This window comes from Thalassophryne amazonica, chromosome 2 (assembly GCF_902500255.1).
Source record: "Thalassophryne amazonica chromosome 2, fThaAma1.1, whole genome shotgun sequence".
Taxonomy (NCBI): Eukaryota; Metazoa; Chordata; class Actinopteri; order Batrachoidiformes; family Batrachoididae; genus Thalassophryne; species Thalassophryne amazonica.
In genome coordinates this window covers 114,968,315-114,993,071 of record NC_047104.1, presented here as the reverse complement: position 1 = coordinate 114,993,071, position 24,757 = coordinate 114,968,315, and the positions used below count along the sequence as shown (strand labels likewise).

Below are 24,757 nucleotides of genomic sequence, written 5' to 3'. Positions count from 1 at the left end.
TAAAACAGGACACAGCAGGAAGTAGATTTTTCATTGCTGAATTTCTAACTTCATAAATATTCATTTGATGGTATCACTGTAATGGAACAGCACTGGTTTCTCAGGAAAGAAACGGCGTAGTTAAGCACGTTAGTGTGAAAATGTTAACCATTAATCCACCGACAGCATAGAAGAATGCAATTTTTCCACTCAATTTAAAAGCCTTCTGCACATCTTTGAGGGAGCAGATGCATCACATGGAGACGGTGAGGAAGGAACATTTTGTTTGGAGTCAGAATATTTTACTACTTTATCTCAGTGGTTTAATCTGTTGTCTTTGAGCGAAATCCAAAGTTTGTTGGTGAGATCTGGAGAGAAGCGGCTGCCCCACAGTCTGAACTTTGTTCTTGCTGGGTGATGAGGGGGATCAGATTTTTTCCAGCTGTATAAAAAATGAGACAGCACTGACGTTAAATAATTTAAAACTTTTTGAGAAGTGTAACTTTCACATTTTTTATGATATCACTGTTTGTGTCTCTGGCAGCCGCAATGGTTTGGGTGCAGTAATGTTTGCCAGAGTATGAAACGTGTTCTGTATTCTGTGTGTTGGTGAATTAGTAAAGCGTCAGAACATGGTTTATAGGCTGAGTTGTGAATATGTCACATTTGCAGGGCTCGATGGCTGACAGACAGCGTGTTTCCATGCTCGCCGTAGCTCTCGCAGTAAGCTGTAGCGGTTTATTTGCATTCCAATTTCTTGATTTACAACAGCAAAATACTTTTACAAGAATGTAAATAAGATACAGCTTATTTCTTGTTTCACAGTTGGTGACACTAAAAACATTTACGCCATGCTTTGGGGCAAACGTAAAAATTGGTGTACCTGAAAACTACGATGGAATTTTCCCATGGTACTTAGCAAAGGTAAGGCTTTTTCTGTCAAATTCAATGAGTATTTCTATGTGTTACTAGTAGCTTTTTTTTTTAGTTGCAAATTCTGTGTACACTGTAAAAACAAAGTCTGTGAAATTACGACATAAAAAACTAAAAAAAAAACAAAAAAAACAATGGAGTAGAGTTTAATTTACAACAATAATGTGTAAAATGTGCAATGAAACTGAACTGTGAATTTAACAGTGCAAACATGTCAAAATAATCATATGCCATTTTAGACTTCACAAATTACTGTAGTTTAAACATAGAACAATTAATACCAAAACCTGTACAATACAGGAGGACTTTACAAAAGTAAAATACTGATATAAGGGTTTGAAAAAAGAGGTGATATGTCTGTTTAAACTACATTTTGAGGATATTTAACCATAAGGTGACCATTTTGCAGAGATTTTATCTTCTAAATAGACAATAAAATTGCAACAGGTTTGCATTGTAAAATTTATATTTTTCATGTAAAACCATTTACATATTCACTGTAATTGTTACAGAATTCCCCTGGTAACCACAGCTGCCACAATTTTTCCGTAAAAACAAAGGAATTGTTTTTACAGTGTAATATACTAAGACTGCAAATGCGTGCTGGACAGACCCTATGTGAAGTCATCCATAGGTTTTCTGAACAGTGGGTTTGAAGCTCAAATGGAGGAGGGCTCTAGATGTTGCCATCCAACCCAGTCTCACGGCATTACGAAAAGTATATTAATCTATGGGTTCATGACGGGGCATGAAAATGGGGAGCTTTAGTAATGGGGACACAAATTCATTTTGTGACGGGGGCAAGAAATGTGGGGTGATGGGAGGTCTGGGGTTCATGGTTAGGGTTTGGGGGGGTAGACACTTATGATATGGTTATGGTTAGAGTTAGGAGGAGGGGAAGACTATAAATTGGAAAATATAAAACCGTTTCATGAAAATCTGGCACTTTTCGTGACAGTGGCACGAAAAAACATGAGATTGAGCTGTGTCATCTTCACAATGCTTAATTCTGCCTAATAAAAATAGGTAAAGAGTTGAAGTGGAAGACTGGTCTGACTTGAGAGGGATGAATTAAGCCTGAGCATGTCCTCCTATATCTACCTATCAACCTGCCAAGTTAGCCAAGGCTAGCGTTCTTGGTAACCTTTGGTTTGAGAGTTTGATTAATGTATATTTTTGCTGACTGAGCAGTGCTTTTCATAAAAAGTGGCTTGGGTGTGGGCACTAAAATGTATGACCAGCATACAGCCTAATTAACGATAGCAACCTCAGAATAGCTAACATCACCAAGCTAGCAATACCTGCCCTTACCAAAAAGTAGTATATGCAAGTATGTTTCAAGTATACTTCTAGTTTACTTTTTATATACTTATAAGTACTGTTTTTTGGTAAGGGCATGCTCATTAGTGCTAACTGCACAAACATACAATTCAAATAATACTAAAAACTGCTAAGTTACATGTGACATAAAAATTCACCCCCATACAGCTGTCATGAAGGGGGAACTACCCATAGAGTCCACATCCATTGTTTATGTACCAGGCTGTAAACATGTTTATTTCTGCTTTAAAGTGGGACATATTAGCATGGAGTGACTCACTTTTAAAGCCAACCTCAAGCACCTATTCAAGGAACTGCAGATTTTAGCCCTTCTGCTTTTGCTTAATTTTCAGCACCAGAGGATGCCTCTTGGCAATATCAGGTTTTTTTATACATTACAACTTCCATTCATCCATTACCCAAAATATGCTAAATGCTATGCTAATTACAATGTGCTCATATAAAACACATAGAAATTGTCAAAGTACACTCAAAAAATAAACATTTATTTTAATAAAATTTATTTTATCAACAGGCTCCAGAAAATTGTATAAGGTTAGTTAAAAGCATAAATATTAAGTTCATGTAAGTTAATGTGACTGGTATTGCTAAAACAATGAGTTAAATGCATATACGAGTATGTAATGTGTCAGGAAAAGTCTATATTTGAAATATTCAAATATTTAAAAACAAATGAAATATCACAGAGTTAAAGTTAATAATAGATCTATTCATATTCATAAAAATCTGATTATGTTGTAGTTTTACAGCCCAATGCATAATTTAACAAAGACAATAAACAGGGGATTAATCAATGAATAATGAATTGATCAACGCAATATTCTTGTGAAACCACAGCATAGTTCAGAAAAAACTATTCCATTTTAAAACTAAAGAGTACGTAGTCACACAAGGTTTTTTAAATTTATGCTTGGCAGTCTTTATTGTAAATTATTTGACATTTTTAAAAGCTTTCATTGTTTTTGGATCATCTCCGCTGTGCCCAAAGTGTTTACACAATTATCTATAAAAGGTACAGCTCATGCATACAAATCTGCTTATAAAGACTATCATCTCTCATTATGTGAGAGTTCTATTCTTTTGCTCAAGGTTGAACTAAATAAACCGAAGTGTCCACCGGTCGAATAACAAAATCAATTTAACGACACAGCAGGCTTTTTTGTATTGCTGAACCTTCATTTTCTGCTATTTTAGTACAAATTGAAGGTAAACATTTGGGAAGCAAAAATAGGTTCAATCTGTTTTTTTCCTTCTACACTCAGACAAATGCATTGAAGACGAATGACGGTTATGTCGTCACCGTTAGGCTATAATTGGAGCATGCACACAATGCTTTTCAGGCGTCAGACCCAGCCTCTGCACTCAGTCCAGCTGAGTGGCAGGCGGCTGTTTTCTTCATGTCACTCACACCGGCCTCTGGATTATGTGAGTGTATGAGTACCTGGCCTAGGTCTTGGTTCTATAGTGCTGTTTTACACTATATGAAGAGTACTTAGTGTGTCTGAGTCGTCACCATGCACTTCAAATTGGGCTCAAGAACGGAGAAGTCAGACAATAACACCACTTTGTGAAATGAAAGCATGTAAGACCGAGTCAAAGCACGAGTCTGTTCGTCAACGAGAACTACAGCCGTCGCTCTTCACATCTCGATTCAAATGATCCAGTCGGGCTGCACACTCTGGAGTACAAAAGCACTAAAAATGCCTGAAAGTGAGGTGACTCAGAGGGGTGCGACCAGCTAAACGTAGGTATTTGGATGGAAATGTATTCAGAACATCTAAACACCATTCTTGCTTTTATGGTCTGTGATTTTGCATCAAGAGTTAGAAGATTGTGAGATAATTGAATTCTGGACTATAGCTCTATTCAAATAATTAAAAAAAGAGACTTGTTTTTGTTTTTTGACCTCCAGAAATAGTCTTGTCTTATGCACTCTGTGCATTGTGTTTATCAAGTCATCATTTAAGCGGTTCTTCAAATAAATGTGTAAAAATGATTGGTTCAAGGTTCCAAATTTGAGCTGCCTTGTTCTTTCTTTTCTGTTTTATTACGTCCGCCAAGGATGCAATACAATCATCGGCGTTTAATTTTTTGTAGGATTACATCAAAAGTACTCAACAGATAGATATGAGGACATAGAAGAACACATTAAATTTTGGAGGTGATCTGGATCCGGATGTGGATTTTGGATCAAGATTTCACTTTATATAGTCTTTGAAGAATTACTGTTAGCAAGATTATGTCAAAACTACTCCAGAGATTTTGATGAAATTTTCAACACAGATACATATTAGGCCATGGAAGACTCCATGAAATTTTGGAGGTGATCCAGATCCGAATCCAGATTCTGGATCAAGATCCACTTTATACAAGCTTTAAAGGATTACGTCAAAACTGCTTCACAGATTCTCACCAAATTTGCACCACAGATAGATATTAGAGTATGGAAGACTCCATTAAATTTTGGAGGTGATCCAGATCCGGATCTGGATTCTGGATCAAGCCTACCCTTTGTATAGGCTTTGAAGGATTACATCAAAACTACTTCACAGATTCTCACCAAATTTGCACCACAGATATTAGGGCATGGAAGACTCTACTGAATTTTGGAGGTGATCCAGATCCGGATTGGCGGACAGCAGAAATCTCTGATTGCTCTTGTTTCATTGCAAATTCTTTTTGAATTTCATTTCAAGAGCTATTGTTTCATTTTTAGCTTTTGTGTATTTAGAATGGAAATTTTATTTTTTATTTTTTTATTTTGCAAGCTAAACAACAACTTGTAAAAAAAACAAAAATCACTAGATGAATTGTTACAACTAGTGATCACAGTATTATTGTCCAGTATTCTGACATTTCACCATCCAGAGTGATGAATTGTAAAGTTTGTCTGACTATGTAATGTTAAATAAGAAAAAAGAAATGAGTCTTATTTAGCAAAACTGTTTAAAGAAAATGAAAAAATGGAAGAAGTATAATTGGGAACTCCTGAGCAGAGAAACTACCTGAGTACCCCATTGTAAACAGGAGACAAAGCGTATCTCAGACCCCCTCCCCGGTTAAGGCTGGGTTTCAGCTGTTTCACATAGAATGCCTCCTTGACCCCTCTCTCAAACCATTTCTTCTCTCTGGCTAAGATTTTAACTTCCTTGTCCTCAAACGTGTGGTTAGTGTCTTTAAGGTGGAGATGAACTGTCATTCACATTCCTTCATTTCATTCATTTATTAATTCATTTTGAGCAGTGTAACAGAATACATGAACCTAGTACATATTAAACAATCAGATACATTTAATTTTTGCAGGAAAAGGAGTGGGAAGAAGAATTATCTTACATTAATATTAAACTATATTTGACTTCCAATTTCCATATCAGTTGAGAAAAACAAAACACACACACACACACACAAACAAACAAAACAAAACAAAATAAATAACACACCAAAATAAGAAACAAGTCATTCACATCGCAAATATTGATAAATAAATGAAGAGTAGATTAGTAAATACAATAAATGTTCATATAAGAAATGACAAGCTACATACCAACAATGGTAATACAATAGAAAGAACTCACATACCAACGATGGTAAGGAAACTTCAGGTATCAAACACAGCACTGATACAGACAAGTGCACAACAAGACATTCAAACTCTACTATGACTGTATTCTGACCAAACTGCATTTTTATACAAGGACTTAAATTTGTGAATATTTGGGCAAAGCTTTCGCTGTAGATCCAGAGAATTCCACATTTTTACCCCACATACTGTCACACAAAAACTTTTATGAGTGGTTTGTACCTTAGGTAAAATACAATTTCCATTAACTCTCAGATTATGAATCTTCTCTTTGTGAGAAAAAAATTTTTGCACATTTTTTGGCAGTTGATTATTGAATGCTTTAAATAGCATAATTACAGTACAATATTTTACAAGGTCATGAAATTTTAATAATTTGGACTGGATAAAAAGATCATGGGTGTGCTCTAAGACACCAACCTTATGAATAATCCGCATGGCTCTTTTTTGCAATAAGAATAGCGGCTTTGTTGACCATTTATAGTTATTGCCCCATATTTCGACACAGTATGTGAAATAGGGGAGAACCAGAGAACAATATAAAATAAGGAGTGCTATTTGGTCAAGGAACTGCTTAGCTTTGTTTATAATAGAAAGATTCTTAGATATTTTAGTTTTTATGTGCCTGATGTGGGCTTTCCATGATAATTTGCTGTCCATAATTACACCAAGAAATTTGTTTTCCGATACATTTTCAATTTGTACACCATCAATAATAATTTGGAATTCATTTCTATGTTTATAATTACCAAAAATCATAGCTTTTGTTTTACTTAGATTTTACAGTAATTTATTGGTGTCCATCCATTTCTTTAATTTATTCATTTCCATATTCACAGTTTCCAGAAGATCGTTATAATCTAAACTACTATAGAAGATATTTGTGTCATCAGCAAAGTGAATTAGCTTTAAAAATTTTGATGCATTGAATATACATATCATCAGGAGAGTCGTCAAGGGAGCCATCAGGAGAGGCATCCATCCCATCATTAGGAGGGACAGCTGCCCTGTCATTAGGAGGGTGTTAACTAGAGCACAATAGGTGCTAATTAGAGCTATTGTTTAGTCACTAGCCTATATAGTAGTCTGCCTCTTGGTAGGAGGGGTCTGGATAGGTTTAAAACTCCAGCTTTTGTGACTTCTGTTTATTCTTCTCTACAAGAGTCAAGACAGAAGTCAGGCTACCAGAGCAAGAATTTTAGCTGAGGAAGCATCTGCGATTTGAAGCGAAACGTCCTCGCGTCAAGCAACCCAGTCCAGTCGAAGATTCAAGCTTCTCTATTAATATCCAGATGGATACAGAAAGCAAAAAATATGCCGGACTAGGATTTCTGTGGTTTGTTTGACATCTTACCAAGGTTAACAAAGTTCACCATGTTGTAAAAACTATCAACAATCCTCAAAATGACTGTGTTGTCCCCTGAAGTAGGCATCTCAGCAACAAAGTTAACTGACATGTGGGACCAGAAGCAATGAGGAATCAGTAGGGGCTGCAGGTGACCAGCAGGAGGCTTTATAAAGGTGTTGTGCAGTGCAGCCACAAACTCCCAAACATCTTTCTCCTAGGTGGGTCACCAAAATCTCTGGGAGCTAAAACTCAGTGTTCAACAAGAACCAGGGTGACAAATCAGTTTGGAAGCATGTCCCCACAAAAGAACCCTTGGGCAGACGATGTCTGGGACAAACAACTTGCTGGACTGGCATTCTTTGGGGACCTGAATGTCCTCCAAGGCCTGTCTCATGAAGAGGTTGATCTCCAAAGACATTGCATTTGAATTGAATTGAATTTTTTAATTTATTCGGCACACAGATCAACAGTAACAGTACCCATGTGGCCAAAAGGCTGCAGGCAGAAGCGAAGCTTATAAATACCCTCTCCTTATACCATATAAAATAAAGAATGTATACATATATACATATATATACTCATAACAGCAATACCAAAGGAATGTGCAGGAACAATATGACTTAATCAATACACTAAAATTTCAAAACACAACCAAACATTCAACCAGCACAAAGGAGGAAATGCCTCTGGAGGAATCAAATGCAGAATGCTGGTGTGATAGTGTGCCAGGCTTACTGTTGCAGGGCTCTGGGTGGTGAGTGCTGATTGATGGAACTCACAGGTGATACAGAAGATATGCACTTGGAATTGCAGCAACTTAACCAGATGGTTATTTTACCAGAGGACCACTCAGTGATTGGACTATGCAGCTTGAACCACCGATGAACAACTGTGTTGTGTGATGAATCAATAATATTAAACTGCAAGTGTTTATTGTGGTTACTTGACACGATGAGGCATACTGGGGCAGTCTTATGAGTCACGACTGGCAGCAGCCAGCCATTCTTATGTGTTGGCACAAAGCAGTTCAGTCAGGGGTTCTTCGCAAATGGCCAACTGCTTGGCCAGGTGGTGGTCCATAAAATTCTCATCCACTCAGGAGTGGATGAGAATTTTGTGTGAATTATATGAGTTGTGTGAATTATATGTCTGACGGTGGCCTTGCCTTTTAATGGACACTCAACAATATAATGCTCCAAGGCCCCACGGTAGATACAGACACACAAGAACAGCGGCATGATAAGAGAAAGCTCTGTGACCTGCAGACTTCTTATTCACCCCAGGGAGGTGATGGTCTAGTGGTTAAGCGTTGGGCTTGAGACCAGAGGATCCTCGGTTCAAATCCCAGCCTGATGGGAAAATTACTAAGGGAACTTGGGCAAGGTCTTTAATCCACTAGTTGCTCCCGGTATATAGTGGGGGCCTTGCATGGCAGCAGCCTGACTTTGGTGTGAATGTGAGGTATTGGTGTGTAAGGTGCTTTGAGCGTCTGATGCAGATGAAAAAGCACTTTATAAATGCAGTCCATTTACCATTTAGGGACACAAAGTAGTCCTGCACCCTGAGAACGCAGAGCCCAGGTTGGTACATAGGGTTTAAGTAGGTCAGATAAGTAGGGAGGTACCAGTCCATGAACAATTTTATAGGTTAGTAACAGAACCTTAAAATCTGATCTAACTGGGACAGGAAGCCAGTGATGAGATGCCAAAATGGGTGTTGTGTGGTCAAACCTTCTGCTTCCTGTCAAAAGTCTGGTAGCAGCATTTTGAGCCAATTGGAGAACCCTAATGTTGGACTGCGCTGAACCAGAAAGTAGAACATTGCAGTAGTCCAATCTAGAAGAGACAAACGCATGAATCAGGGTCTTGGCATCAGCCATAGACAAGATGGGACAAATCCATATTTTGCAGGTGGAAGAAAGCACTCCTCATAATAGCTCTAATGTGGAGGTCAAAGGATAATGTAGGATCAAAAATTACCCCAAGGTTCCTCACTTTGTCAGTGTGATGTATGACATGCAAGCCTATGCTAAGCGTTAGCTGGTCAAATTGATGCTGATGTCTCACTGGACCAAGAACCATCATTTCAGTCTTATCCAGAGTTTAAAAGTAGAAAATTGCGAGACATCCAGCATTTCACTGATGCAAGGCAATCTTCTAAGGATTTTATGTGGATGAGATTACTAGCAGTTATCAGCATGTGTAACTGAGCATCATCAGCATAGAAATGAAAGGTAATCCCAAAACACCACAATATATGCCCAAGGAGTGCTATATAAAGGGAGAATAGCAGGGGGCCTGAGACAGACCCTTGTGGAACGCCAAATTTCATATCATGAAAGTTAGAGGTAGTGTTATTTTACAAAACGCAGTGAGAACGATTGGTCAGGTATGACGTCAACCATGCAAGGGCACTCCCAGTAATCCCAAAATGATTTTCCAGCCTATCAAGTAGAATATGATGATCCACGGTATCAAATGCAGCACTGAGATCTAACAGCACCAGAACTATAGTGGTGTCCAAATCCATTGTGAGCAGAAGATCATTCACCACTTTAGTGAGAGCTGTCTTTGTGGAATGATATTTTCTAAAAGCAGACTGCAGTGGCTCAAAAAGATTATTCTCAGTAAGGTGGTCCACGAGCTTCGGTGAAACCACCTTTTCCAGAATTTTAGACCAAAATGATAGATTTGATATCGGCCTATAGTTTTTCACTACACCAGGGTCAAGATTAGATTTCTTAAGCCATGGTTTAATCACTGCAGATTTGAAACATTTCAGAACAGATCCAGAGGTTAATGAGAGATTATAAATTTTCAGCACAGTTGGCCCATGAGTGGGCCACAGATCCTTAAACAGTTTTGTTGGTATGGGATCACACAAGCAGGTTGTGCTTTTTGTAGACGTTTTGTAGACCTAATAGTGCATGCTTATAGTCTAAGATAGCATCACGCCACATGAGGTGGAATACCTCTAATTTTGAACTACGCCATTTCTGTTCTAAACCTCTAGCCTTATGCTTGAGGTCATGCAAGTAATTCTTGAACCAAGGTGACTGTGTTTTGGGGGGCGTGGTTTTAATATGGATGGCGCAATCATGTCAAGTGTAGTTTTGAGCGCTGAGTTCAAAATATCCACAAGACCGTCTACTGATTGGGCATTTTCCAAATGTGAAGCTAAGATATCAGGCAGTCTAGCTTCAATTTCAGTTATAGTTGAGGAGTTGATCTGTCACCACAGTGATAAATAAGGTTGTTGTTCCACTAAACACAGCAGCGAAACTGTAAACCTAATAAGTGAGTGATCAGAGACCACTGATGCAAGAGGCATGATGTCAGTATTTGTGACAGCAATACCATGTGCGAGAACCAAATCCAGGGTATTTCTGCTTATGTGCGTCGAGTCCTGAATGCATTGCTGAAGTCCTAATATATCCACAATTTCCATAAATGATTTGCAGAGGGGATCAGAAGGCTTATTTATATGAATGTTGAAGTCACCAATAATCAGAATGTTATCTGTACTAGTCGACAAGTTAGAGATGAACTCATCAAATTCATCTAAGAATTCAGAGTATGGGCCAGGGGATCTATATACAGTGACAAAGTAATATGGCTGATTTTTATTCTTCTGACTGTTGTGTGGGCCGCTGAAGAGGAGGTACTGCTGGCCCACCACCACCAGATGGCGCCCTGCTTGAAGTGCGGGCTTCAAGCACGAGAGGGCGTCATAGCAACCGGGAGTGACAGCTGTTACTCGTCATCAGCATCAGCTGTCACTCATCCACATCATCACCACCACCTTAAAGGCCGGACTGCAACTCCACCTCCCCGCCCAGAAATCAACTACCAATCAGGTAATTTTCTCTGCTGAACAAAACCTTGTGTAATAGTCTGAACTTCTTTTGCAGCCATTTTCCTGTGGTGTTGCCTTATCTGTGGGATTGGCGTTTGGTGTGATCAGCGACGGCTTCGCTTCACACCCCAACCAGATAAGTGGTTAGACAGGAGCTGCACGAGTGTGTGATTGGAGGTGGAGGTGCTCCCTCCTTACTGAATACAGACTGTGGGATTACTGAGTGTGCGACCTCACACTCATCAGGACTGTCTCTGTTCTCTGCCAGCAGTACCAGTCTGACTGCTGAAGACAGCGGCCACCTGGGGCGCAGGGCTTGGCGGCTCCGGTGTTCTTCAGCTCCGTTGGCAGTGGAAGCTGTGTGGGATCCGGCTCTTCTCTCGCCAGACGTCACCTGGTGTATGATTGACAGTCACTATATTGTTATTGTCTGTACGTCGTTGTGTGATTCACAACATTAAATTGTTACTTTTGGCTTATCCATTGTCCGTTCATTTACGCCCCCTGTTGTGGGTCCGTGTCACGACACTTTCACAACACTGACCTTCGCAATACATAGCATCGTGGGCAGAGCGGAGAATCAGATGTAGAAATGAATTATATTTATCACCCCTAACAGCTAAAAAAATAAACCTAGATTTAAAAATAAGAGCAACACCCCCGCCTTGCTTCGAATCACGAGAGAGGTGACTAAATGTGTATGCCGGTGGGCAGGCCTCATTTAAGGAGAGCTCATATCTATCAATCAATCAATCAACTTTTTTCTTATATAGCGCCAAATCACAACAAACAGTTGCCCCAAGGCGCTCCATATTGTAAGGCAAGGCCATACAATAATTATAAAAAACCCCAACGGTCAAAACGACCCCCTATGAGCAAGCACTTGGCAACAGTGGGAAGGAAAAACTCCCTTTTAACAGGAAGAAACCTCCAGCAGAACCAGGCTCAGGGAGGGGCAGTCTTCTGCTGAGACTGGTTGGGGCTGAGGGAAAAAAACCAGGAAAAAGACATGCCGTGAAGGGGGGCAGAGATCGATCACTAATGATTAAATGCAGAGTGATGCATACGGAGCAAAAAGAGAAAGAAACAGTGCATCATGGGAACCCCCCCACAATCTACGTCTAAAGCAGCATAACCAAGGGATGGTCCAGGGTCACCCGATCCAGCCCTAACTATAAGCCTTAGCGAAAAGGAAAGTTTTAAGCCTAATCTTAAAAGTAGAGAGGGTATCTGTCTCCCTGATCTGAATTGGGAGCTGGTTCCACAGGAGAGGAGCCTGAAAGCTGAAGGCTCTGCCTCCCATTCTACTCTTACAAACCCTAGGAACTACAAGTAAGCCCGCAGTCTGAGAGCAAAGCGCTCTAATGGGGTAATATGGTACTATGAGGTCCCTAAGATAAGATGGGACCTGATTATTCAAAACCTTATAAGTAAGAAGAAGAATTTTAAATTCTATTCTAGAATTAACAGGAAGCCAATGAAGAGAGGCCAACACGGGTGAGATATGCTCTCTCCTGCTAGTCCCCGTCAGTACTCTAGCTGCAGCATTCTGAACCAACTGAAGGCTTTTTAGGGAACTTTTAGGACAACTTGATAATAATGAATTACAATAGTCCAGCCTAGAGGAAATAAATGCATGAATTAGTTTTTCAGCATCACTCTGAGACAAGACCTTTCTGATTTTAGAGATATTGCGTAAATGCAAAAAGGCAGTCCTACATATTTGTTTAATATGCGCTTTGAATGACATATCCTGATCAAAAATGACTCCAAGATTTCTCACAGTATTACTAAAGATCAGGGAAATGCCATCCAGAGTAACGATCTGGTTAGACACCATGCTTCTAAGATTTGTGGGGCCAAGTACAATAACTTCAGTTTTATCTGAGTTTTAAAAGCAGGAAATTAGAGGTCATCCATGTCTTTATGTCTGTAAGACAATCCTGCAGTTTAACTAATTGGTGTGTATCCTCTGGCTTCATGGATAGATAAAGCTGGGTATCATCTGCGTAACAATGAAAATTTAAGCAATACCGTCTAATAATACTGCCTAAGGGAAGCATGTATAAAGTGAATAAAATTGGTCCTAGCACAGAACCTTGTGGAACTCCATAATTAACTTTAGTCTGTGAAGAAGATTCCCCATTTACATGAACAAACTGTAATCTATTAGACAAATATGATTCAAACCACCGCAGCGCAGTGCCTTTAATACCTATGACATGCTCTAATCTCTGTAATAAAATTTTATGGTCAACAGTATCAAAGCAGCACTGAGGTCCAACAGAACAAGCACAGAGATAAGTCCACTGTCCGAAGCCATAAGAAGATCATTTGTAACCTTCACTAATGCTGTTTCTGTACTATGATGAATTCTAAAACCTGACTGAAACTCTTCAAATAGACTATTCCTCTGCAGGTGATCAGTTAGCTGTTTTACAACTACCCTCTCAAGAATCTTTGAGAGAAAAGGAAGGTTGGAAATTGGCCTATAATTAGCTAAGATAGCTGGGTCAAGTGATGGCTTTTTAAGTAATGGTTTAATTACTGCCACCTTAAAGGCCTGTGGTACATAACCAACTAACAGAGATAGATTGATCATATTTAAGATTGAAGCATTAAATAATGGTAGGACTTCCTTGAGCAGCCTGGCAGGAATGGGGTCCAATAAACATGCCGATGGTTTGGACGAAGCAACCAATGAAAATAACTCAGACAGAACAACCGGAGAGAAAGAGTCTAACCAAATACCGGCATCACTGAAAGCAGCCAAAGATAACGATACATCTTCGGGATGGTTATGAGTAATTTTTTTCTCTAATAGTCAAAATTTTGTTAGCAAAGAAAGTCATGAAGTCATTACTAGTTAAAGTTAATGGAATACTCAGCTCAATAGAGCTCTGACTCTTTGTCAGCTTAGCTACAGTGCTGAAAAGAAACCTGAGGTTATTCTTATTTTCTTCAATTAGTGATGAGTAGAAAGATGTCCTAGCTTTACGGAGGGCTTTTTTATAGAGCAACAAACTCTTTTTCCAGGCTAAGTGAAGATCTTCTAAATTAGTGAGACGCCATTTCCTCTCCAACTTACGGGTTATCTGCTTTAAGCTACGAGTTTGTGAGTTATACCACGGAGTCAGACACTTCTGATTTAAAGCTCTCTTTTTCAGAGGAGCTACAGCATCCAAAGTTGTCTTCAAAGAGGATGTAAAACTATTGACGAGATACTCTAACTCCCTTACAGAGTTTAGGTAGCTACTCTGCTCTGTGTTGGTATATGACATTAGAGAACATAACGAAGGAATCATATCCTTAAACCTAGTTACAGCGCTTTCTGAAAGACTTCTAGTGTAATGAAACTTATTCCCCACTGCAGGGTAGTCCATCAGGGTAAATGTAAATGTTATTAAAAAATGATCAGACAGAAGGGAGTTTTCAGGGAATACTGTTAAGTCTTCTATTTCCATACCATAAGTCAGAACAAGATCTAAGATATGATTAAAGTGGTGGGTGGACTCATTTACTTTTTGAGCAAAGCCGATAGAGTCTAATAATAGATTAAATGCAGTGTTGAGGCTGTCATTCTCAGCATCTGTGTGGATATTAAAATCGCCCACTATAATTATCTTATCTGAGCTAAGCACTAAGTCAGACAAAAGGTCTGAAAATTCACAGAGAAACTCACAGTAACGACCAGGTGGACGATAGATAATAACAAATAAAACTGGTTTTTGGGACTTCCAATTTGGATGGACAAGACTAAGAGTCAAGCTTTCAAATGAATTAAAGCTCTGTCTAGGTTTTTGATTAATTAATAAGCTGGAATGGAAGATTGCTGCTAATCCTCCGCCCCGGCCCGTGCTACGAGCATTCTGACAGTTAGTGTGACTCGGGGGTGTTGACTCATTTAAACTAACATATTCATCCTGCTGTAACCAGGTTTCTGTTAGGCAGAATAAATCAATACGTTGATCAATTATTATATCATTTACCAACAGGGACTTAGAAGAGAGAGACCTAATGTTTAATAGACCACATTTAACTGTTTTAGTCTGTGGTGCAATTGAAGGTGCTATATTATTTTTTCTTTTTGAATTTTTATGCTTAAATAGATTTTTGCTGGTTATTGGTGGTCTGGGAGCAGGCACTGTCTCTACGGGGATGGGGCAACGAGGGGATGGCAGGGGGAGAGAAGCTGCAGAGAAGTGTATAAGACCACAGCTCTGCCTCCTGGTCCCAACGCTGGACAGTCACAGTTTGGAGGATCCAAGAAAATTGGCCAGATTTCTAGAAATGAGAGCTGCTCCATCTAAAGTGGGATGGATGCCGTCTCTCCTAACAAGACCAGGTTTTCCCCAGAAGCTTTGCCAATTATCAATGAAGCCCACCTCATTTTTTGGACACCACTCAGACAGCCAGCAATTCAAGGAGAACATGCGGCTAAACATGTCACTCCCGGTCTGATTGGGGAGGGGCCCAGAGAAAACAACAGAGTCCGACATTGTTTTTGCAAAGTTACACACCGATTTAATGTTAATTTTAGTGACCTCCGATTGGCGTAACCGAGTGTCATTACTGCCGACGTGAATTACAATCTTACCAAATTTACGCTTAGCCTTAGCCAGCAATTTCAAATGTCCTTCGATGTCGCCTGCTCTGGCACCCGGAAGACAATTGACAATGGTTGCTGGTGTCGCTAACTTCACATTTCTCAAAACAGAGTCGCCAATAACCAGAGTTTGATCCTCGGCGAGTGTATCGTCGAGTGGGGAAAAACGGTTAGAGATGTGAACGGGTTGACGGTGTACACGGGGCTTCTGTTTAGGGCTACACTTCCTCCTCACAGTCACCCAGTCGGCCTGCTTTCCCGACTGCCCGGGATCTGCCAGGGGGGAACGAGCGGCGGCTAAGCTACCTTGGTCCGCACTGGCTACAGGGGCCTGGCTAGCTGTAGAATTTTCCACGGTGCGGAGCCGAGTCTCCAATTCGCCCAGCCTGGCCTCCAAAGCTACGAATAAGCTGCACTTATTACAAGTACCGTTACTGCTAAAGGAGGCCGAGGAATAACTAAACATTTCACACCCAGAGCAGAAAAGTGCGGGTGAGACAGGAGAAGCCGCCATGCTAAATCGGCTAAGAGCTAGTAGCTACGCAACCTAGCGGATTCCTAAAAACACACAAAGTGCATAATGTGTAAATAATTTAAAGGTGATTCAGCAGAAGGAGTGCCCCAATCAAGGCACCAAACAGGCCATGAAGCAGCACAGGCAACGCACGACAACAGCGAACGCACGACAACGCTGCTAAAATAAAATAAAAGTCAACTAAACACGCTGTGGAGCAGCACAGATAACGCACGACAACAGTGCTAAAAGGGAAAAAAAAAATAAATAAAAAAAATAAAAAAAATAAAAACGAAAGCGTTAGCAAGCTAGTTAGCTTGCCAACGCTGATGAAAGTTAGCTGATAAAAGTGCTCCGTCTCGATGTTTCGACCGTTAGAGGTCTTCCTTAGGCGTTGGAGCACAGTAAAAAAGTAAAAAAAAAAAGTAAAAAGGTAAAAAAGTAAAAAACGTCTTGAAAAAGACTGTTAATTCAAGTCCAAAGCAGCAGGTAGCAGTCTCTGTGTAAACAGTCCAAATATATATATATATATATATATATATATATATATATGAAAGTGAAACTTGACCCAGAATCCAGATCCAGATCAACTCCAAAATTGAATGGGTTCTTCCATGGCCTAATATCTATTTGTGGTGAAAATTTCATCAAAATCCATACAGTAGTTTTGACGTAATCCTGCTAAAAGACAGACAGACAGACAGACAGACAGACAGACAAATAAACACAGGTGATTTTATTATGTCCTTGGCAGACATAATAAAGCTATTTATTCATTCATTCAACTTTGATCAAAACCAGATTAGACATTCTTAATATATTTTGCTCTGGTATATAAAAACATAATTACATAGAGACCAAGGTGATCACTGGAGCATACGCCTCCGGAGGTGTTACTAATGACTGGTGGCTGCAAAATCACCACACTGATCTTTTCACCAATCCACTTAGTCCTCCTACACACCATTGTCAGGGCATCAGGACTGCTTTTAAACAGAAGTGTAAAGTGAAATTTCATGAACAGTGTTCTGTTTCACACAGCTCCAAAGCCTGCCAAGCAATTACAGCGACCTGGTGGTCACAGGGGATGATGAGGGGATATTTGGAGTCGATGCAAGCTTTCTGTATGCTGTAAAACCACTGGACAGAGAGAAACAGCCAACATATTCTCTGCAGGTATTCAGTAATACATCACATGCAATGAATGTACTGTGTTTTATTATATATCACTGCCCGGCTTCATTGCATGACACACTGATAGCGTGAGAGAAGTTCTCATCCACGTCAGCAACGTTTTATAATCTCAAGATCTTTAATGTACAAAAGAAAAGCTTCAAACAAAACACAAATGTGGCTGCATGACGAGCAGCAAATAAAGGAGGAGGAGTAGAGAGCCTGCAGCCTGAGGGGAACCCCAGCACAGAGACAGCAGCTGCTCTACTCCAGCTCAGCTGTGCCCAATAATCAGACGATGAGTCTCAGCCTGTCCCTGCACGTGTCACAGTGAACCTTTTGCCTTTTGGGTTGTGACATCACAGAATAATCACACAGTTTAATCTTTTTTTTTTGGCTGCTGCCATTTTGCCGTGAGTCTGTATATTGTACAAGTTTTACATCGGATGCTCTTACTGACACGACTCTGGGTGTTCTGGGAGAATGGTCTTCTGATTGAGAATAATTTAATAATTTAAACCCTCATTTGTACCCGTTTAGAGTATGCAGTGTGCAAGAAGGAGACCAGCGAGGGAAGTCACCAAGACTTCTGAAGTTAGGTTCAGGCTTCTTAGAGAAACTGTGCATCATGCAAGTTTTGTCTGGTGCATAGCTTCATGGTTTAGTGGCACTTTAACACAAGAAAGCTGATCGTGTCGATGCTTGATTCTCACATGTGCCCCCTGAAACACTGTCAACGAAATGTCACGTCTTCATTTTAAGGTAATCCTTCTCTTTTCCAGTCCAGTGTGAAGCGTTCTACGTGGTGATGCAACAGTCAAAAGCTGCACATTTTCTCAAATAACAAAGACATTTATGTCATCTTGAGTTGTCCTGGATGTCTTGGTGGCTTCCCTCACTAGGCTCATTCTTGCACAGTCACTCAGTTTTTGAGAACTCCATACTTCAGACAGATGTACCATAGTGAGTCCATTCAGCGGCTCCCTTGTTTTCATACAGTACTCTGCCAGGAAAACATTTGGTCCCAGTCCAAATAGAGTTAAATATACTCTATCACAGTGCTAAATCAACTCTATCACAGTGTAAAATCAATTCCATCATGCTGTGAATGACTCTTATTGAAGTAGAAAAATGTGATTTGACAAGACTGTTGAGCTAATTTCACCCTATATCAGAGTGTATTTTACTCTATTTAGACTGGGACCAAATGTTATCCTGGCAGTGTATATTTTACTCTGCAAAATTTGGTCCTGCATGCACTCCCCCCAACCCTATAAATTTCCCTTACCAAAAAATAGCATTGATAAGTATATAAAAAGTAAACTGGAAGTATACTTGAAACATACTTGCATGTAGTACTTTTTGGTAAGGGTTGGTATCATTAGAAAATGTAGGGTGTCTAGATTGCAAAAAATAACTGGTAACAGTAAAAAGTCTGGGCCTCACTATGATATAGGAGCACTTTTATTGACCTACCCGAGCTTAAAGAAAATGTCCAATTATGAAATCTGATTTTTTTTTCCACACAACATAAAGAGTTATCAAATCATCATCTTTCAAGCAAATGGGACATATAAGACACCAAATGAAAGCAGTTTTTATATAGAACTGACCACATTTTGAATTGTGCATGTCAGGATTCTTGAACAAGTGACACAAAAGGTGGAGGACACAAATGCAGACCCACAGGCAGAGATGAGGGAATTATCAAAAGGCTTTATCTGGAGGCAAAGCAGTGGTTCGGTACATGGGTAGGCAGGCAGCGAAACAGAGGTAACAAGCAGATGTTGGGCTGAGGGGTAGTCAAAAAAATATCAATGTTCAAAAACACAGTGAAGTAGAGTATGCAGGCAGAGACGAGAGCAGAGTCCAAAAAACACAAGCAGGGTCATACAAAGTAAGGCAACCAGATCAAAGTCAAAACTATGGTGTGAAAAAGAGCGAAAAGGGCTGGGACAAGGGCAGAAGCACAAGGTATGGAGCACAACAAACTAGCGGTGGAGAACATGAAAGACGGGGCTTAAATGCAGGTGGGGTGATTAGGATGTGATAAGAGTCAGGTGAGGTGAAGGTGAGGACATGACAAAGCTGAGTCCAGCAGGTGCAAGAGAGTGCAGGAAAGTGAAACTAAGTAAACAGAAGCAGAGTGAAAGCTGGGGCAAGAGAGTGCAGGAAAGTGAAACTAAGTAAACAGAAGCAGAGTGAAAGCTGGGGCAAGAGAGTGCAGGAAAGTGAAACTAAGTAAACAGAAGCAGAGTGAAAGCTGGGGCAAGAGAGTGCAGGAAAGTGAAACTTTAGTAAACAGAAGCAGAGTGAAAGTTGTGGCAAGAGAGTGCAGGAAAGTGAAACTTTATTTAACAGAAGCAGAGTGAAAGCTGGGGCATGAGAGTGCAGGAAAGTGAAACTAAGTGAACAGAAGCAGAGTGAAAGCTGGGGCAAGAGAGTGCAGGAAAGTGAAACTAAGTGAACAGAAGCAGAGTGAAAGCTGGGGCAAGAGAGTGCAGGAAAGTGTAACTAAGCGAACAGAAGCAGAGTGAAAGCTGGGGCAAGAGAGTGCGGGAAAGTGAAACTAAGTAAACAGAAGCAGAGAAATCAGTGACAGAAACTAGAAAATAAAATGAGACCAAAAAAAGTTCAACAAGGAAAAAGCTCAAGACTAAACTAGAATGGAACTACATGTGGCAACAGTCACTGAAAAGAAACAGAAAAGCAGAATCAACAAAGTAAATAAAGAGCAGAGACAAAACTAAAACAGCACTAACTATGAGGCAAGAGAAAACAACCAAACCAAAAATCACTGGGCAGGATCACAGATAACAGCATCCCAGAGAGGGCCAAACCATGACAGTGCACAGCTTTCTTCTTCAGATCAGAGTGTATGCCTTCATACAAACCCCCATGTCGAAGGTTGTAATGACATACTCGACCTACTTCATGTGTGCTACTCACAGGCATTCTTTGACTGTTTTGTATTCACTAATAAGGTGGTTAATGACATTGTAGTGAACCAGTGTTGTCATATGTCATAGTGAGGCCCAGTATTTTTACTGTTACCAGTTACTTATAGGGTTGTTGGTGGTGTGTGTGTGTGTTTGGGCGGGGGAGGGGGGGGGGGGTGCACGCAGGACCATGCTGGCCCATGGCCAAGTGGGGTTTGAATCTGGAACCTTCTGCCCTGAAACCAAGCACACTAACCACTTGACCACCACCCCTTCACATACAGTATCATGTTGTTTATATTCCTTATTGAATTCCAAGACATATTCCATGACTTGGAAAATGTTCTTCTATCCTGACGTCTCAAAAGAAAACTATCTATAAAATTCACACTTTACTGTAAATTCATCAAATAATGCCAATAACAGTGTTACATTTATATTTTATGTCCATTTTTTATTATTATATGAAAGCATTTTGGTTAGTTGATTTTGGTTTGTTAAATATTCTGATTATACAAAAGTGTTCGATTTGCAATTATTTCTAAATATTTTAAATCCAGTGCTTAAAATATAGGTATGGCAGTAATTATTACTGTACAGTTATGACACTAGCTTTTGTTGGTGGACTATTTGCTAAAGTCAGTGCCTCATTCAAAGATGTTTACTGAATGCATGTACGTGCTGTAGGTGTCCTTCCATGTCCTTGCATCTGTGCAGCATCAAAGCTTTACTCTGGAAGTGTGCGTCATCGACAAGAATGACAATGTGCCCACTTTCATCGAGCAGAGCATGAGAGGGAGCGTACAGCTCGGCCTTCTAAAAGGTACAAGAATCGTGAGCTGTGTTTACTTCCACGCTGTCTGTCTCACCTTTTTACCTCTGGATACAAAAAATTAAAAAATACAAATTATAATCTGAAGACACTTTGATTTTCTGTGTAAACTTTAAGTGCAGCAGAAAACACAATTAAGCAGCAAACTGAATCAGTCATTTTATATATAGATTTGGTTTAGAAACAGTGAAATGGAAATAAATGAGAATTTGCTGTGTAGAAACAAAGAAATACTAGAGCACTGTTGTCATGGAGCGCAATCCTCTACCAACACTAGTTTCCAATTCCACAAAATTTTACCTCGGAAAACATTTCAAGGTCAAAGTCCTGTTAGAAGTGGCTTTTCATGAACTAAAATAGATGTGATCAAATGTCAGGAGTATGTATTTAGTTCATGCACTTGAATCAAAGTTATTTTTGTCGTTTTGTTTTGTGTCTTTTTTTTATTTAATCAGGTTATGAATTCTTTTTCAGATATTTTTCACAGAACATTGGTTATCTTTGCTATGCACAATTTGTCATTTCTTTTTGGCACTTATTGGTTTCTGACTGATAACTGGAAGGTAGACAAACTGGAACCTCCATCCATAACAGAAATATGAGAGTGACTGAGACACTTTTGATTGACAGATAATGCAAAATGTACAAAAAAAAAAAAGGACTTTCAATATTGAATTCAAATGTGTATAAAATCCACAATCCAGATTAGCTCTGGATCAAACATTGTCAGGTGATACTGAGTGCCAGTCTGCACCTCACTTTCAAATATGAGAGTGATTTGGGTAAGTTTGATTAAGATACAATGTAAAAAAATATACATTAAATTAGGTTTTCAGTGTTAAATTTAAATGGCCACAAAATATGTAATCTGGATCAGATCTGGATCAAACTGTCAGTCGATAAAGGATACCATCCTACATAAAGCTCTCAAATATGAAAATATGAAATCTGGTCTGATTTGACAGAGTTATGAATTTTTAAAAATTCATTCACTGTTAAAGATAGGGATTTTTCAATTTTTCCAAGATTTTTCCTGACTTTGACAGTTGACCTATGACTTTGAAAATTTAATCAGTTTTTGCCAATGAGGATATGAATCCTCAGTAAAAATTTCATAACGATATATGAAAAATTGTGGGTTACAGGCTGTTCACAAACAAACAATCAAACAAACAAACAAACAGGGTTGGAAACATAACCTGTTAATAATTAATTAGTAATAATACATCTGATCACATTTTTTTTTTTTGACTCAGTACTGCTTTGGTCTGTCAGGAATCCCATTCATGCAGGTCGAAGCGCTGGACCGTGATGATCGTAACACCCCCCACGCTGAGTTACGTTTCAACCTGATGGAGCAGACACCCAGGATTCCCTCCAGTCAAATGTTCTTCATCAACAGTGTCAGCGGGGAAGTTTCACTCACTGATGAAGGTCGGTCATAACCACTTGCTGATAGGAAATTTGACACTTTTTTAAGTACCATTTATTGTTAATATGAATATACTGTAGATATGTTGGTATGTCCAAGTTCAGTATCCTCCAAGTCCCACAAACTATGCATGGAGAAATTCTGCTGCTTTAAGCACGTTTTTGGCCTGAAATGGCTACTTTTAAGATTCTATGACATATACAGAAGTCCAAATCTGAATGTGGGTTGTCTTTATGTATCATGAGCCAGTCTACTTCTGTACCAGAACCACATAATACACAAAATACACACAGAAGGCTCCACCTATCTTAAGGTAGTGTATAGTTTATGACAAGTATAATTGGTAGTTCTTACACAATGCTGTTGTGTTCTCCATAACATTGTTCATGTCATGTAGATGCAAAGTAAAATTACATTCATTTGTAGCCCCATGGATGTGTTCGTGACACAATGCATTTGTGGTATAGACCAGCAAAAAAATGAATGAATGAATGAATGATGATGTATTGTCATTACAAGTGCAACGAAATTATCTTCACACCCAGTTACCTCAGAAATACAGCAATTAATCCACAATTATTACTAGTTGAACGTAATAATAGCACACATCAGAATTAAAACAACCGCACATATACATTTGATTTGTCTATGTACGCAAAACTTTGAAACAGTCCGTCATCTGAATTGAGGCAAAGTGAGTGTAGGCCGCAGCAGAGTCCCGTGCAGCCGGGAGCACTGCACGGTCTCCCGGAGTAGCAGAGCGGATGCCGGGGTGGGGCGGGGGTGGGGTGGGGGGTCATGTGTCATGTGTGCAGATGAGTTCATATCAGTCTCTTTCCATGTGTAGAGTCTGTAGGGGAGGGCAAATTGAGAGGGAGCCAAATGCTTCACCAAGGCCGTTGAAATCCTTCTGGAGAAAAACAGCGGGACATTTGACCTTCGGTCGCTGATAAGGCTGCCATGTTTGGGTTAGGCAGAGAGACACAAAATTCCAATACGGCCTCTCTTTAACCATCCAGATCCAATTGTGAATATTCACTTGTCTCTAAAATCATTTCCTTTGCAGAGCAGACAATCTGCTCTGACATGGTTTCCACTTGCATTTAAGTTCAAAAGTTAATGCAGTCTGAGATTGTACCGCCTTGCCCACCTCGTTAATCATGACGGACAGATGTGGGGTTGTGGTTTTGGTAGCAGCCGTCTTGCCAATTTTCCGGTAGGTTGGGCAGCACATAATTCAAGCAGCAAAAGACCTCCTACCATAAAGGCAAATAAGAATAAATCCTCAACATCTTTCATGGAGAGTGTTGCCAAGCATGCGACGTGCCACTTCTCCCAGGCATTGAGAACATAGCCCGCAGGATAGGTTCCATCTGGGCACGCAGGGTCCCCCAGCCCTGATTCCTTGTTGAAAAAAATGGTATCAATAGTGTTGAGAGACCAGCTGATCAATTCCATGGTTATTCCAAATATAGTTTGAAGACTACACAGTCTGGTGAAGTTGGGACTTTTGAAAGTTGGGGCAGAGATAGAGAACACCCTCACCGGAGTCCCAAGCATCCCAAGCTGCATTTTACTATTGAACAAAACCTGGTCTATAGTAAGATGCAGTGTTTTCTGGTGTTTAGAGAACTCAACTCTGAGGTATGCATTACATGCTGGAAGCAGCTTCATGATACACGTACACCCTCCTTAAATGAACCACAAAACAAAATGTAAAAAAAATAAAATAAATAAAAGTAAACATGGAACCATCCAAAACTTCACACCTCACTGCTTCACTGCAGGGAGCTTTGTTGGACACTGTCTGTTGGTGTGCTCTGCCGTGTTGACTCATTTCCATACATTTTACTAGGAAACCTCTCACTTTAGTCTGCTGTTTCAGTACCAGAGCGCCATGTGCCCGGCGCACTCCATCTTAAAGAAATCACACCTTTGGCTTGCTTCACGCCATGCCCAAAACACACCCATGACTAAGTAAGCATATAGATACAGCTGTTTGTGCTCAGAGCCTAGTTTTGCACTCAGTTTATGTCTTCTCAATAGCAGTTTATTCAGACATGCCCCAAACAGATTTGCATGATGTGCCATAGACTGTCAAGATGGGATCCAGGGTGAGTTCATGACATAGAGACAGAGAGACACAACGTCTCCTGAGACAGATGGGTGCAACCAACAAGAGCTCTCTTTTTGCAGGGTTGGGTGCAGGGTCCATCACCACAGTG

The 24,757-nt window shown here is 39.9% G+C and overlaps 1 protein-coding gene across 1 annotated transcript in view; it reads left to right on the top strand.

Moving 5' to 3' along the window:
* The first annotated feature begins 79 nt into the window (after positions 1-79).
* cdh16 (cadherin 16, KSP-cadherin) overlaps positions 80-24,757 on the top strand; it is a 163,059-nt gene continuing 138,381 nt past the window's right edge. The window contains exons 1-6 of the mRNA XM_034192397.1: positions 80-245; positions 652-702; positions 805-903; positions 17,198-17,332; positions 20,956-21,091; positions 22,376-22,534. Of these exons, the coding sequence (XP_034048288.1) occupies positions 228-245; positions 652-702; positions 805-903; positions 17,198-17,332; positions 20,956-21,091; positions 22,376-22,534 (598 nt within the window). The 5' untranslated portion in view covers positions 80-227. The remainder of the gene's footprint in view (positions 246-651; positions 703-804; positions 904-17,197; positions 17,333-20,955; positions 21,092-22,375; positions 22,535-24,757) is intronic.